This window comes from Euleptes europaea, chromosome 3 (genome assembly GCF_029931775.1).
Source record: "Euleptes europaea isolate rEulEur1 chromosome 3, rEulEur1.hap1, whole genome shotgun sequence".
NCBI lineage: Eukaryota > Metazoa > Chordata > Lepidosauria > Squamata > Sphaerodactylidae > Euleptes > Euleptes europaea.
Window position 1 is genome coordinate 107,823,941 of NC_079314.1, and position 17,227 is coordinate 107,841,167.

Genomic DNA, 17,227 nt, shown 5'->3' on the forward strand with positions numbered 1-17,227 from the left:
AAGGCTGCTCAAAGATCATTTGAGCCCAGTAATGGCTGCTTGTGTAACAGTATTATGTAGGATCTATGTATCTAATTCCCAAGTCTGCCCCCAACCTGTGGATACTTAAATCTGCAGATAAGGGACAGACTGACCCCCCAACAGGTTTTTCTGAAGATTAGGAGGGGGGGGGGCTAAATCTGTAGAAAAATCTGATTTTTTTTAAATATTGGGTTTTTTTAATCCCCCCAATTTGAAAAACAGAAAATGGCTGCTTTGGAGTTTGTTAAACTAATTTTAACTTGGCAGCCTAGAAGGAGATCAGAGACCAGAATTTGAATGCAATATTGTTTATTTTGCCCGGCTTAACATACTTTCCTTTCCAGAGACAAAACCCAGCCTTTACCAGGAGAGCATATGAACCTGCCGGCTTGTCAGCCAGCCAAGTATTACAACAATACAGCTAGTTTTGACAAGCCACATTTAACCATCACTTAAATGCTAGCCATTTTATTCCAGCTATTATTCTGTCACAGCGGACAGGGGGCCATGGCAACATCTTCAACGTTAGCCAGGCCAGAGGCACCAAAGTTATTATTCAAGAGGCCATTTTTCTCCCTGCTAAGGCAATCAAGAAGTCAGCAGCGAGCATGATGCAGCAGATCCGATTTCTTCTTCACTTGGCTGAATCGGCCATTTCTGCAGGTGGCCTGCCACAGAGCAGAAAGGGGCCCACCAGCCAGGAGAGGGGGGTATTATGGACGACGTAGTCAAAGAGCTCATCCATGTATCCTTGGGCCTTCAGCACCTGATGCCGGCTCCGGGCTAGGAGGGTGCCGGAAAGTTCTTGGAAGGAGCCAACGGCTGAGAACGAAGTATGGAGGTCGCCAGTACTTTGGCGGACTTGTTCCACTTTATCCTGCAGGCTGGAAGGGAACCCTTGGATGCTGGACACCAGCGTCTGGCAAGTGGCCTGCAGTTGCTGGATTATCTTGTAGAACATGGACAGAGTTTGAGCTTCTACCTGCAGAGACAAAGAAGCTATTTAGAACCCTCCTTCTTTTAGATGGAAAAGAGTCACTTCCCTTCACAGAACATATGGGCCACAAATAGGAATGCCAACCTCCAGGTACTCCATATGCGCTTACTAACAACCAATATACACGAAAACAATAATACCTATCACAATAACAATTCTAAATACATCAATACAATATATAAGTTCACAATAAATCATATGAAACACAATGGTAATGTACACAATCTGTATTCAAAAAGTCCAACCATCTTCAGAAGGATGAAACGTGTAAATATCTAGAATGCATGTTCTTGCTGGGTTCATTTTTTCTTCTGGTTGCTTACGTTCTATCATTCAGTCATACATCAGATAGTGGAGGATTTTCCATCACCCGGAGTGTGCTGTTCACGCAGTTGTTACAAGCCATCACCACTTCCTTACAAGTTACCACTACTTCTTTTGGAAGTTCTGCCCTTCATGTACCTGCTGTGGTCCACGACTGTTCCATTTTGGGGATGGTTGAACCTTTTGACTACAGATTGCGTACATTACCATTGTGTTTCACATGATTTATTGTGAATTTATATATTGTACTGATGTATTTAGAATTATTACTGTGATCAATATTATTGTTTTCTTGTATATTGGTTGTTAGTAAACGCATATGGAATAGCTGATTGTACTTCGAGCATTGGTGCTGTGTTTTGTATTAACTTAGTTCTACTTCAGCACTGGTTCCTATTTTGTTATTGTTGTTAACCTCCAGGTACTAGCTGGAGATCTCCTGTTATTACAACTGATCTCCAGCTGATAGAGATTGGTTCACCTGGAGAAAATGGCCGCTTTGGCAATTGGACTCTATGGCATTGAAGTCCCTCCCCTCTCCAAACCCCGCCCTCCTCAGGCTTCACCCCCAAAACCTCCTGCCATGATGAAGAGGGACCTGGAAACCCTAGCCACAAAATAGGCCTACCTCTGGCTGAGCTACATCTGTTTCATCCTTTGCATCTAGATTCATCTTGCTCCACTCCAGCCACATCTGGCTGAGCTTTTCTTGGCTCTCATTCAACTTTTTGCCCACATCTTGTTTCGCGTGCTCAATCTGAAAGGGAAGAAATGGATACAGGGAAGAAGTGGATACAGGCTTTAAAAGGAAGCCATTGTCTAGTACATATCGAAGTGTGGGTTCCCAACATCAAGTGAGCAGTCTAGTTATGCTGTCACAAAACATAAGAGACTGAGATCCCGACCCCATGAGTTGAAAGATTTCAATCTTTTGAATTGATTATTTGCTTCATTTATATCTCGCCTTTCTCCCCAATAAGGCCTAATATCAGCTTATATTGTTCACTCCTCCATTTTGTCCTCACAACAATCCTGTGAGGTAGATTAGGCTGAGAGTGTGTGACTGGCCCAAGGTTGCCCAGCAAACTTCCATGACAGAATGGGAATTCAAACCTGGGTTTCCCAGATCCTAGCCCACATCTCAGCCATCACACATTATCTCCTCTTCTTGCCTACAAGGGAAAGTTACTTGAGGATTCCTTAGTAAGTAAGTAAGTAAAGGTCCCCTGTGCAAGCACCGGGTCATTCCTGACCCATGGGGTGATGTCACATCCTAATGTTTACTAGGCAGACTTTGTTTACAGGGTGGTTTGCCAGTGCCTTCCTCAGTCATCTTTCCTTTACCCCCAGCAAGCTGGGTACTCATTTTACCCAGGATGGAAGGCTGAGTCAACCTTGAGCCAGCTACCTGAAACCGACTTCCATCGGGATCGAACTCAGGTCGTGAGCAGAGCTTGGACTGCAGTACTGCAGCTTACCACTCTGTGCCAGGGGGCTCCTTACGCCCTTTAAAAAGGCCTTACTACTGCCATAACATCAACTTCGAAAGTTCTTCACTAGGCCAGCATTAAGATGCATCAGCCCTGACCTGGATAGCCCAGGCTAGCCTGATCTTGTCAGATCTCAGAAGCTAAGCAAGGTCAGCCCTGGTTAGTGCTTGGATGGGAAACCACCAAAGAAGTCATGCAATGCAAACCAGTTGTTTGTCTCTTGCTTTGAAAACCCTGCAGCGGGGAGGTGGGGAGACGGGGGAGTGGAGGTCAAACATAAGGCCCGGGGAGGGGGGTGCAGCCCCTTGAGAGCTCTTTTGCTGCCCGCGAGCCAGCCATGGCAACAACCCCCCACTCTTGATCTGGGCTGGCAAGTTTGCGATCTCACTAGCCCAGATTAACTACCCCCCCCCAGTCCCAACGCGGGCTCTCCAACACAGGCAACCACACCCCCACTCTCAATTTGGGCTGGGTAGTCCGCTGCGGTCTTGCCAGCCAAGGCAACCCCTCCCCTCCTGATCTGGGCTGGTGAGGCATGGCCATCATAATTAGGATTGCCAAGTGCCAGGTGGTGGCAGGCAAACCCCCGCCAATCCACCTGGCTGTCCGCCAACCAGCTGAGGGTCAGCGGGCAACGTGTGCACACGCGCCTGCCTGCAGCGACACATCGCCTCTGGTTTACACCCAGAAACGCTGCATCGCAAGGGGCTGTTTACCACTCAAACTCTCAGTTTGAGTGGTAAATGGCCGCCTGCGATGTGGCACTCCCAGGTGTAAATGCATTGCAAGGGGCCTTTTACCACTCAAACCTGGAGTAAAGGCCCCTTGCGATGCAGCACTTCCAGGTGTAAACCGGAAGTGAAACGACTGCTGCCGCATGAGCGACCCCCCCTCACCTCCACTCCAAAAACCTCCCGCCGAAGGAGAGGGGGGACCTGGTCAGCCTACTCATAATAAATGAGATCGATACCCCTGCCCTACAGGGTTGCCATAAGTCAGCTGTGACTTGACAGCAAAAAAAAAAAAGGCATCAACATGAGCTGTACATGTCTAGTTTAGCTTTATGAGATAAAGACCCCTAGAAATCTACTGTGGTGGTGTCCCAGGCCATTGAAAGCAAAAACGACCACAGCAGCTGTGAGTAATCTTCACCAGATTTTGTCTTGAGGTAAGTCCTTACCAGGTCAAGCGCCTGCTGAAGCTGGGACAGAGAGCTGTGGATGCTCTGCCTGGTTACTTTGATCTTTGCCAGGGAATGCTGGTAGGCCCTGTGGCGGAGTTTGGCCGAGAGGGCACCCAAGCGCACCAGATACTCTTGTGGCTGCAGAGGAACCACATCTCCTTCCTTGAGATTTGTTGCCAGCTCAGCTAAGAAACAGAGAACCAGAGTTGTGTGAGGGATCAGAGGGCAAAAACTAGTTCCTCCCTGCTGCTCCTTATAAATGCACAACTGAAGGCATCTCCCTTTCTTCTGCAGGGAAATCTCATATGCCACTGGCTAGCAGGCAGATAATCTATGTCAAAACTGGCACATGGATTGTGTGGAGTGGAAGTTGTATGTGTGAGTTAAGTGCCGTCAAGTTGCTTCCAACTCATGGCGACTCTATGAATCAATGTCCTCCAAAAATCGTTATCTTTAACAGCCTTGCTCAGATCTTGCAAATTGAGGGCCTTGGCTTCCTTTATAGAGTCAATCCATCTCTTGTTGGGCCTTCCTCTTTTCCTGCTGCCTTCAACTTTTCCTAGCATGATTGTCTTTTCCAATGACTCTTGCCTTCTCATAATGTGACCAAAATACGATAGCCTCAGTTTAGTCATTTTAGCTTCTAGGGTCAGTTCAGGCTTGATTTGATCTATAACCCACTGATTTGTTGTTGTTTTTTGGCAGTCCATGGTATCCGTAACACTCTCCTCCAACACCACATTTCAAAGGAAGTTGTAGTAGTCAATTAACTTCTTGTGGCATCTGCTGCTGAAACATTGCATGTATTGCCCGTCTGCTGTGGTGAAATGGCTAAGCGTCAACAAATCAAAACTAAGTCTTGACAAGAAAGAGGTAGTGTTGGTTGGGAAGGTGGAGATCTTGAAGGTCACTGCGCTTCCCATCTTTAATGGGGTTCAGCTGACCCTCGCTGACTCTGTTATGAGCCTAGGGGTCATACTGGCTAAGGAAGTTAATACAGCTGCAAAGAATGCTATCTTCCAATTCAGTTTAGCCTGTACGATAGCTTCCTACCTTGACTGGGTCGATCTGGCCATCCTGAATCCACCCATGCTATGACATTAGTACTGTGTGTGTGTGTGTTAAGTGCTGTCAAGTCGCTTCCAATACTGTTTTGAAATCACCCTTTAAGTTACCTACCCAGTTCTTGGGACGTGATGGGGAGATACTGATCCACCAGCTTTTCAGATCTCCCAAGCACCATCTCAGCACCTCCAGCTGCTATCTGGCCCATTCTGGACTCCACAACAGTGTTCAGACTGTGGCTGACGATAGACTTGGTGGCATCCACACTGCCTTGTACAGCCTCCTTGGTCATGCCCACAACTCCAGACACTTTATTGGCAAGGGCATCCTTGGCACTTGCCATGGTGGATGACACTGCCCCCTTTGTGCTTGACACAACCTACAAGGCAAGATAATGTTCTTTGCATTGATGCAAAACCGGGTTACCAACCTGGAAGGGTTTGATGTTTTCCTGGAATTACAACTGACCTCCAGATAGGGTTGCCAACCTCCAGGTACTAGCTGGAGAACTCCTGCTATTACAACTGATCCCCAGCTGATAGATATCAATTCACCTGGAGAAAATGGCCGCTTTGGCACTTGGACTCTATGGCATTGAAGTCCCTCCCCTCCCCAAACCCTGCCCCCTCAGGCTCCGCCCCCAAAACCTCCCACCAGTGGCAAAGAGGGACCTGACAACCTCCAGGCTACAGAGATCAGTTCCCCAGGAGAAAAATGGCAGCTTTAGAAGGTGGAATCATGAACACATGAACACATGAGGCTGCCTTATACTGAATCAGACCCTTGGCCCATCAAAGTCAGTATTGTCTACTCAGACCAGCAGCGGCTCTCCAGGGTCTCAGGCAGAGGTCATATCACCTACTTGCCTAGTCCCTTTTAACTGGAGTTGCCGGGGATTGAACCTGGGACCTTCTGCATGCCAAGCAGATGCTCTACCTCTGAGCTACGGCCCTTCCCCTATCATATCTCCAAACAGCTACAACCCATCCCCAAATCCCAACCTCCCCACACTTTGCCCCCCAATCCCCCATGGGGTTGAATTACTCTTGGTATGAGCTCCAGTTCTCGTCTGAACTCTGGCCCTGGACAATTAACGTCTTGTGGCAACTACATCCCATCGCCAAATTCCAACCTCCCCATGCTTTGCCCCCACCCCCAAATCTCCAGCAATCTCCAGGTCCTGAGCTGGCAACCCCAAAACCCTCACTAGAAAGTAGTCCTGTTTCTACCCTTTCTCCCAAACCTTGTTTTGCGACACATGACATGCGGCTGAATTTCTCTTGGCATGATCTCCAGTTCTCGTCTGAACTCTGCCCTTGGACCCATATGGAAAAGCCTTGGCTGAACACAAGGCCGCTATTATCCAGAGCCTTAACACACCGGCAAAGCAAAGGAACCCCCCCAGCTCAAGAATCACTGCACACGTATCTAGGGACTCCTATTGCACATGAACACAAGAAGCTGCCTTATACTGAATCAGACCCTTGGTCCATCAAGGTCAGTATTGTCTACTCAGACTGGCAGCGGCTCTCCAGGGTCTCAGGTAGAGGTCTTTCACATCACATACTTTGACTGGAGATGCCAGAGATTGAACCTGGGACCTTCTGCATGCCAAGCAGATGCTCTACCACTGAGCACAGTCCCTCCCTTGCATTAGATCTCAGATCAAGTTACCTGGTCAGCTGTTAACTGAAGAACTGGCAGCTTTTCCTCCAGGGTTTCCAGCCCCTTAGAAGCATATTCACTTACTGTTGCAACTACAGAAACAAATGTTAGTCTTTTATCAGGTTCTATGATATCACCCCAAGAGTGAATCATCAAATCCATCTAATTAGTCCCAAATCCCGGCTTGGACAGCAACCTTTTACCTACTAGCAGCTGAATAGTACTTTGATTTGGGTAGCACTATAACTACCCAAATCATCTAGTCCTACAGCGCCCTGACCTCAATGGCCCAGACTAGCCGATCTTGTCAGGTCTCTGAAGCTAAGCAAGATTGGCGGCGGTTAGTACTTGGATGGGACGGGAGACCACCAAGGATATCCAGGGTCGTGATGCAGAGACTGGCAATGATGAACCATCTCTGTTTGTCTCTTGTCTTGAAAACCCTGTGGGGTTGGCTTTAAGACGACGGCAACATGCCAGAAATTTTGTTAGTCTTTAAGGTGCTACTGGACCCTGGCTCTTTTCCACTGCAACGTGATGGCATTTTCTACCACCAGGCCGCTCTGTGTGTGTGTGTGTGTGTGTGTGTGTGTGTGAGTACCATCAAATCACAGCTGACTCATGGTGACCCTGGAGGGTTTTCAAGGCAAGAGATGTTCGGAGGTGGTTTGCCAATGCCTGCCTCCATGTCACAGCCCTGGTAGTCCTTGGAGGTTGCCCATCCGAATTCTAACCAGGGCTGACCCTGCTTAGCTTCTGAGATCTGACGAGATCAGGCTAGCCTGGGGCTATCCAGGTCAGGGCTACAGTACAATTTCCCCCTGAACTTTAGCTTCTTAAAAAAAAGTATTCCACACTGCAAAGGCTAAGAGCAAAGAAATGTTTGACAAGGTATTTAAGAACAAGGCAAAGAGGAAGTTAACACAGTATGTCTTCTGGCGCATCATATAGGAAGGAGATTGCTGACTAAGGAATAGTTGTACTGAAGGCAAGACCTCTATGACCAGGGCACGCACAAAAGGGAGAGAATGGGCTTTTTGCTTCTCTTTGGTTAGGACAGATTGGCAAGCAACTGTGACATTTAGTACCTTACTGCAGTCCTGATATCCTCACATAAGATTAATAGGTGGCACATTCAGGTTCAGCAATAGCTTCAGCATATATTAGGTATATGTTCTGTTCCACAGGCTAGAAAAGGCTGTTCGGAATATCATTTCGGGTTTACTCACTTTGGGGTTCAAGCTTAGTCAGGACCGGCTGAGCACTGCCAACGGCCACCTCTGTGAGGGTCTTCACTCCCTTCTCAGCCACGTCACAGAAGGATTTCACATAGGGGTGGTTCTCTTTAGCCGAGCTGTAGGCAGAGGCTGCCATGCCATAGGTAGAGCTGAACAAAGGCACACTGGCTACCCTTCTCAGGATATTCTAAGATGGAGAAATGTTTGGTTAAAAGTCTGTTGTTACAGGTATTTAAAGATGGCTGGCCAAAAATGGGGCATCTCTTAACAAGTCAAACGACTCCCTGCTTCAAGATCTTCTCTTATTACGGTTTTCTTCCTTGTGGAAAAAAGATAGCTTGTGGGTGTTCCCAGCAGACCATTTCAATGACACTTGGATGAGCCAGGATGTCAAAGATCTTCACGAATTAAGCAAAAGTAATTTAATTCTGGAAGGAACTAAATTATCTTTGTTTTTATCTGTAGCTGACAAAGTGATCTTTGACTCACATGAGCTTACACCCTGGAAAAATTTGTTGGTCTCTAACTGCAAGACCTGAGCAAGGCTGCTAACAATAGTACATTTTGGAGGTCATTAATTCACAGGGTTGCCATTAAGTCAGAAGCAACTTGACGGCACTTAACACACACAAGGTGCTACTGGACTAAAATTTAATTCCAGAAGGGAAGCCATCACCATGTTAGATAAAGCTGCTTTGGATGAATACTGTATGCATCTGATGGTGAGCTCTAAGTCATGAAAGCTCATGCTGAAAGAAACTATGCAAAAAGCTTATGCTGGAATAAGAACTATGTAAAACTGAATTAGTTAGGACTTTTTTTTGCATAGGTAATAAGGGTATGCTGAAATGAGATGGTTCAGAAAGATATTTTGGCAGAGTGCTAGGGACTGTGGCCTATACTACTATGCTCTGTCTGTTGTTGTAAGTATGCTCTTACTATGTAATTTCTGCATTAATATGTCATGTTTAAAGGTCTTGCTTATGCTCATTTTCAGGTTTCTGCAATCCAAACTGTACTGCACTGTTTTATTGGACATCTCATACTGTTTGATTGTAATTTGACTGGCAAGATGCAATCTGCCTTGAGTCTCAGTGAGAAATACAGACTAAATAACATAAGAAAATAAATAAAGATTCTGGTGTCATTTTGCAAAAGTACTGAAGCTTGCTTTTACCCTGGCTAGCAATGGATTTTAGGAGATTCTTACACATCCTGGCCTCTAAAGCCTCTTCCCTTAACTACTTGTTCACCCAGAGAGATGGAAGGTGAGTAGGTAACATTGAGGAGGAGCTGCCTCATCCTACTCTTTGCACATTTACCTGGTGGCAGCACTGATTGTATGGAGGAGTGGGAATGCTGGGTCCAGAAGGGCAGACTACTCTTCATCATTTCTGCTATTGAGCTACCCTTCTGGGCAAAGAGCATCAGAGAGCATCAGGTAGCCCTTTTGATGTGGAACAGCCTCGGCAGCTGCCTAAGGATGCCAACTTCACCTGTTTGTTTGCATGAGTTGACAGAGACAGCCCAAAGTAGAAGCATTGGGCAGCTTTCTCTCCAGTTAAGATTAACATAAAGTTCTTTTACCAGGTGAAAATGAAGGATTATTCTTTTTATGGAGACTGAGCCAAATGCCTCACAGCCAACATTCAACGCAGAAGCCGTTTTATGGATAGAAGATACTCTGATGGAAACATTAATCCTGACTAATCAATTACCATTTCAATTAGAGGCTGCCTGCCTGACAGTCTTGATGCAAGAACAGCCAGAGGGTCACATGAACACACGAGGCCGCCTTATACTAAATCAGACCCTTGGTCCCTCAAAGTCAGTATTGTCTACTCAGACAGTAGTGGCTCTCCAGGGTCTCAGGCAGAGGTCTTTCACATCATCTACTTGCCTAGTCCTTTTAACTGGAAATGCTGGGGATTGAACCTGGGACCTTCTGCATGCCAAGCAGATGCTCTGCCACTGAACCACAGCCCCTTCCTCATCACCTATCGAGCTTCAGACCAATTGCGCTATACGAAGGGAAGACCAACAGCGTCATGGTGGCACGACAAGCCATAGGGCAGTCTAAACCCAAACATCCATACAAGCCAGCTCTGCAGGGACCACTCAGTTGAGACCTTGCCAGTGATGCCAAGCCAACAATGGGTGTTGGATCATGCATGCCCAAGCAGATGTCCATCAGAAAAAAGAACAGGTTTTTGACGGCCCAAGCACATTTATAGGATGAATGGACACAGAACAGGAAACAAGGATTCTCACACTACCTTCAGCTCTGAAAAGCTGTTGCCTATCTTTCCAAGCAGAAGAAAGCACAGAGGACCTGAATACCCAGAGCTTGGAAGACTCCCTGTGGGCAACACCCTTATTCTCAGACCAGGTCTGAACTCACCTGCTGTCCACATCCTTTTCTTTCAGGGGAGGAGAGATTCGTTTTGCTCTTGGAAGCCATCACTGGTCTGGTGGCCAAGAAAGGAAGTGGGGCTGGGGCACGTTAGAGGAAACAGCAGAAATTCACCTGAAAGATAATGGAATTGTGTTGAGGGCGATGGGAAAGTGTTAGCTAACAGCAGTCTCTTATCAAACCAGCCACCTTAATGCTGTTAAGCCCATATCTGGTACGAAATGCTTCAAAGAACATAACATCACCTGAAACATCCATGAGTCAGTAAGGATATTGCTAAATATGCCCTTAGTGGAAAGGTTGAGAAGGTGCAGGAAAGAGCAATCAAAATGATCAGGGGGCTACAGCAACTGCCCTATGAGGAGTGGTTAAAATGCTTAGGGCTGTTTAGCTTGGAAAGAAGGTGGTTAAGGGGAGGCATGATAGAGGTCTATAAAATTATGCATGGCATAGAGAGAGTGGACAGGGAGAAGCTTTCTTTATTAATTTTAATTAACAGATATAATCACAGTACATAAAGCAAACAATAAAAAAGAAAAAAAGCACTATTGGTCGAGGGCTTAATATTTGTTGCAAATTCTTATAAATGAATATATATATGTACATATACATATATATACATACATAACCTTTTTTTCTTTTCCTTTTGATTAAAGGTATAAAAGGAGTACAATAACATCGTAGGTGGTTAATACATTTAAAAATGAAAAGAAGAGGAAGGGTCACTGTAACTTTAATTTATTTCCCATAATCTTTGAAATGGTTTAGATGCATGTTGAATTTCTTTCTGGTTTGTATACGAGATGAAATCATGCCATATTTCATGAAAATCCAATATATTAGCCTTGCCTTTAATAACTCTAAATTGATGTGTCCATTCAAGTTTCTATACAGCAGTTTAAAGAACCTCTGGGTGATTCGTACTGGTAAATCTATAGAGACTAACACCAAATTCATTACAATACAATAGCACACCAAAACAGGAATACATTAAACACAGATTACACAGTGCCATAGATTAGGAACTGACCAAATTAACCTGATACTCACCAATGGGAGAATATCCACAAAAAGGATATGCAAAGCTTTCACCTACTTTTTCTTTTAAATATCAGGCATGGCGTCATGGAGGCGGGCCCAAAAGCCCAGTCTGATAGCTGGTGAACCAATGGTTGCCTTCCTAATCAGCTGAGGATAGAAGGCAGATGAAGCAGTTTGTCACATGTGATTAGGATGGATCTATTTCATCCCATCCCACCTTAGCAGTAAGGTTCTTTTCACCCATTTAGGATGCTCCATAGTAAAGTAGTAGTCCCTACTAGGGTTTCTGCATTGTGTGATTGATTCCCGGTCCAGTCCCAAGGAATCAGGCTGGGTCATAGAGGGACCACTGGTGGCAAAGAGGGACCTGACATCTTTACTTACATTGCTCTTCTCTTCTCCCTTAGCAAACATTTCCCTCAAAGCATCTGTGGGGTTGCTACAACTGACCCAAGAGAAAAAAATGTGCTGTCTTAATAAAAGTTTAAGATGCAAGAAATGAGCAGTTAAAGCCTTTCATAGCACGGAGCTATGGTATTTGTTTGTTTATATCCCACCTTTATCTCCACTAAAGACCCAAAGTAGCTTACATTTAGGGTTGCCAACCCCCAGATACTAGCTGGAGATCTCCTGCTATTACAACTGATCTCCAGCCCATAGAGATCAGTTCACCTGGAGAAAATGGCTGCTTTGGCAATTGGACTCTATGGCATTGAAGTCTGCCCTCCCCAAACCCCGCCCTCCTCAGGCTCCGCCCCAAAAACCTTCCGCTGGTGGCAAAGAGGGACCTGGCAACCTTACTTACATTGCTCTCCTCTTCTCCATTTTACCCTCACAACAACCCTGTGAAGTAGGTTACGGTGAGAGTGTGTGACCGAGCCAGGGTCACCCAGCAAGCTTCCATTCCAGAGTGGGGATTTGAACCTGGGTCTCCCTAATCCTAGTCCAACACTTTAACCACTATACTGCACATTTGCTGCAGATCGAGCTGATATTAAAGGAACAGCTAGAGGGACTTATTTAAATGTTGGCTACCTTATTTTCCCTTTCTGGAAAGAAATCACATGAAATAGGAACAGCAAGAACAAACTAGGGTCGCCACCGTTTTTTCTAGCAGGGTGCCTGAGCCTTTAAGAACAGCAAGGGAAGCTGCATTTTAACAAGAGCAGCTTTTCTTAGTAGGAAGGTACAGTGTCAAAAAACAGGGAGAGGTCTTCCTAGACACACCTGGTTGGCCACTGTGTGAACAGACTGCTGGACTTGATGTATCTTGGTCTGATCCCATTTTTCTCTACCTTTAAGGAGTCTCAAAGCAGCTTACAATCACCTTCTCTTCCCTTCCTCACAACAGTCACCTTGTGAGGTGGGTGGGGCTGAGAGAGTTCGGAGAGAACTGTGACTGGCCCAAGGTCGCCCAGCAGGCTTCATGTGGAGGAGTGGGGAATCGAACCCTGTTCTCCAGAATAGAGACCACTGCTCTTAACCACTACACCATGCTGGTTCTCCTAAGGTCTACCATTAAAAAACACCACCAACAACAGCTGATAAAATGGGGAACAATCTTGCTGAGTGGTTTTCTGGCGAATAACCTGAATATTAACCAACTAGCCAAGCTGCTTTTTAAAAATAAATAAATTGGGAGCTCAGAAGCTAAACAGGGTCAGCCACGATCCGTACTAGCTGGGAGACCACCAAGGAAGACTGGGGTTGCTACACAGAAGAAGGCAATGGCAAACCACCTCTAAACGCCTCTTGTTTTAAAAGGGCCGTGAGGTGGAACTTCCTGGGATTGCCATGAATCAGTGGGACCCTTGACGTTAAGCCACCTGACACATATGTCTCTGTTGTTTGGGGACATCAAGGATAGATAGAGGGTGTGATAGAACAGGGAGGGACAGAAACATATCCCAGCCAGAGGAGGGACCAAAGAAGGGATTTCTGATCCAGCCTCTTCCTTGTCATTCACAGGTCACTGTATTTGTCTATAGAACTCATCCCCACCCCACAAGTGAGGGTTCTGCAACTCTTTACATGATGGTATTTTTGGATGCCAGGCGAACCAAAAGTACATAAGAACTTGAGAAAGGCCAGATCAGAACAAAGTCCATCAAGTCCAGCAGTCTGGTCACACAGTGGCCAACCAGGGGCCTCTAGGAAGCCCACAAACAAGACAACCGCAACAGCACCATCCTGCCTGTGCACCTAGTATAACAGGCATGCTCCTCTGATCCTGGAGAGAATAAGCATGCATCATGACTAGTATCCATTTTGAGTAGTAGCCATGGATAGGTCTCCTCCATGAACATGTCCACTCCCCTCTTAAAGCCTACAAAAGTGGCAGCCATCACCACATCCTGGGGCAGGGAGTTCCACAGTTTAACTATGCATTGTGTGAAGAAATACTTCCTTTTATCTGTTTTGAATCTCTCACCCTCCAGCTTCAGCAGATGACCCTGCGTTCTAGTATTATGAGAGAGGGAGAAAACCTCTCCCTGTCCACTCTCGCCATACCATGCACAATTTTATAGACCTCTATCATATCTCCTCTTAACCGCCTTATTCCAAGCAAAACAGCCCTAGGCGTTTTAACCACTCCTCATAGGGCAGTTGCTGTAGCCCCCTGTAAGTAAGTCCTGATCTTGCCAGTAGTTCTTTGGAGTGTCTCTGGCAGGGCCGGCATCAGTATATCCCGAGGTGGGGCAGCTGCCAGGGCCCAGGACTCCTGGTGCGGCCCACTGCCGTGGACCCCCGCACATGCACCTCTCGTGCCACCTCTCTGTACTTGTGCTCCCAACTGCCCACTTCATTAAGGAAGGGCGTGTGGGTGATGATGCACAGTGGGGGCAATGGTGGCGGCACTCCCAGCTGCATACACTGGCCAGTGTTGTCAGGGGATGAGGGTGCAGGCAACTGAGTATGGTTGTGTCTGCCCAGGGTCCCTCAGAACTGGCCCAGTTCTGGATTACAGGGCCCCCCAGTGTGGTGCCTATGGGTGCCGTGGCGCCCACCGACACCTTTCCTGGTACCCTCCAAGTGTTTTTAGGAAGTGGGTGGACCTAGATAGGGCTTTTGTCCAACAAGCTTCTGATTGATGCCTGGAGACTTGATTTGTTGGGCAGAGTCAGTCAGTCAGTTTATTAAAACGGTCAGCGACCAGACAGAATACGTACAAATACAGAAAGACATTAAAGTTTAAGAGGAATACATAAAATCCACAACTAATAACCTGATCATTTATAACTGACATTCTATAGGACCGTTAGAGTCCTTACATAAATTTTTGTACATCAAAGGTCTGGATGACTAGCAGTCAGTGCGGGACCCAGATTGTTTATGATAGTTGTACGTTCAGTAAATGCGATGAACAAAAATTTTGCTACTGAACGTGAAATCACGTTTTTGTCCTCCAAGAAATATCTTACTAAAAAAAAAACCTCAGATTGGTATATAAAACTTCCGGTTTGGTTAAAACGGTGTGTAAATGGTTCCATTGACCACTTTCTCTCCGAGGCATACCAATCGCAATGAAATAATACATGAGAAACTGTCTCTATGGAGTCGCTTGAACAGGGACAGAGTCTCATGGAGCGGGGAGTATGATGGAATCTGCCTTATAGTAGCGAGGAGGGAAAGGCATCAAATCTTGCCCTTGATAGGGCCCATCTACGGTTTGGGTTGGAAATATTGGCCAAGTATGAAGTTGGAGCCAAACCCGAACCAGGATTCAGGTGGTTGTAAAAAGGGGGTAAGATGGCATGCTCTGTTTGTAATTCGATATCGATAAGGCGTTGGTGGACCACACATTTAGCTCTTTTTAATCCTACTTCTAAAGGTTGTTCTGGATCCAGCCCTATAGTTCTTAATCTTTCTGTTGCTCTTTGGACCCATTGTGAAAAAGGATTGGCAGCAAGGAGGGCATGAATTAAACCAGAAGGATGAAGATGTATTTTCAACCAGTAAAAAAGTGTGTGTTGCCACATTTCCATTTTTATCGTACCGAGTCCCGCCTCCTGTCTCAATATCACATTTGATGTGCCTTTTGGGGTGTTAAATAGTGCCCTTAAAAATTTCGATTGCACTAATTCTAGGGGTTTGAGATTTTCAGCCTGGATGGTTTGCATCCCATATCTCATGATGGCAAGCGCTTTGGTTGAGTAAAGTTTTAGTGCAGCGGGAATAAAGCGAGCTCCATCTCTCCTGAAGATGTTTAAAATAGCAGTGGCGTTTCTTTCTGCAGAGCAAGCCAATTATTTAATGTGTGCGGCTGGATTCCCATTAAAGGAGAATATTAGCCCCAAATACTTAAAGTTTTTTACTTGCTCAATGCTATTTACGTTTATTTGCCAGTTTAGTTTTTTAAACCTCCTATGAAAATGCATTATTTTAGTCTTCGTAAAATTGATCGAGAGTAATTCTTCTTGGCATTTATTAGAGAAAGATTGGAGTGCTCTGTTTAAGCCCACCTTAGTTAAAGATAGTAGGACGGCGGCGTCTGCATACATAAGAATTGGCAGTTTTTTCTCTGTTGTGAGTTTGGGGGCATGTATGTCAATGTTATGGAGACTAGTTATTAGATCATTTACATAAAAATTAAACAAAAAGGGGGCAAGAATGCAGCCTTGTCTAACTCCTTTTTGGTATTTAATTGGTTTGGAAAGTCTGCCATCCAATGAGTATTTAATCTGTAGATGAGTGTTTTCGTGTAAGCTAATTAATAAATGTAGAAGTCTTTTATCTATGGTAGTAGATCCCAATTTAGCCCAAAGCCTTGAACGATCAACAGGATCAAAAGCCGCCTTTAGGTCCACAAAGGCAGCAAAAAGAGTTCCCTTTTGTTGTTTGACATATTTTTGGATAATATAATCCAGTACCAGGCAATGATCAAGGGTTGAACGGTTTCTTGCAAAACCTCCCTGATCAACGGCTATAATTTTTTCTTGATTCAGCCAGTCGATGAATTTAACACATAGGTGTTTAGTATATAGTTTACAGATAATATTTAGAAGGCTGATTGGTCTATAGTTGTTAGGATCCGCTCTATTGGGCTTTTTATATATTGGGATTATTATAGCCAGGCCCCATTCCTTCAGAATTAAACCCGTGTGATCAATATACGTAAAAAGCTTTGCAAAAATCTGGGCCCACCAATCTACCTTAGATTTCAGCACCTCTGCTATAACAAAGTCACTCCCTGGGGCTTTCCCATTTCTCAGATTTTAATTAAATGTTCGACCTCATCTGGAGAGACCGGGTCCCATGACGTGATGTTATTTAGGGGTGGCTTAATACAAAGTTTGGGGGAGACTCCCTTAAACAGGGCGGAATAATGAATTTCCCATGTTTTGGCAGGAATCACACACGCCCTTAATTTGTTGCCTCTGGAATTTGCGTTGGAAATTAATTTCCAAAATTCTCTGCTGTCCTTTTCCTTGGCAGCTTTTATCAAGGACTGCCGCTTGGATTGAGTATTTAATAACTTTTTTGTTCTTATAAGTCAGTGGTGGCAAACCTATGGCACGCGTGCCAGAGGTGGCACTCAGAGCCCTCTCTGTGGGCGCACGAGCCGTCGCCCCAGCACAGAGTTTGCCTGAGTTCCTTCCCCCGGCTGAGGAGGCTGGGGACCAGCGGTGCCTTCCCGGCATCTCTGGGAAGCGCCGGGCTCCTTCCCAGTGCCTTCTCCGCAGTCGCCAGCTGCGAGCTCCGGAAGTGAAGACAACGACAAGCCTTCTGCCGATGACTGGAAGAGGTGGAGCTGGGATGGCGCTGGACCGGGAGTGGGACGCCTGGGTG

At 45.8% G+C, this 17,227-nt stretch overlaps 1 protein-coding gene across 1 annotated transcript; it reads right to left on the bottom strand.

Moving 5' to 3' along the window:
- Positions 1-655: 655 nt before the first annotated feature.
- On the bottom strand, positions 656-10,444 carry LOC130474904 (perilipin-3-like). Its single transcript, XM_056846597.1, has 7 exons — positions 10,385-10,444; positions 7,975-8,170; positions 6,755-6,837; positions 5,195-5,459; positions 4,013-4,200; positions 1,971-2,099; positions 656-1,003 (listed from the first exon to the last, which is right to left on the bottom strand). Exons 1-7 carry the CDS (start codon positions 10,442-10,444, stop codon positions 656-658), a joined length of 1,269 nt encoding a protein of 422 aa, XP_056702575.1.
- Positions 10,445-17,227: the final 6,783 nt, after the last annotated feature.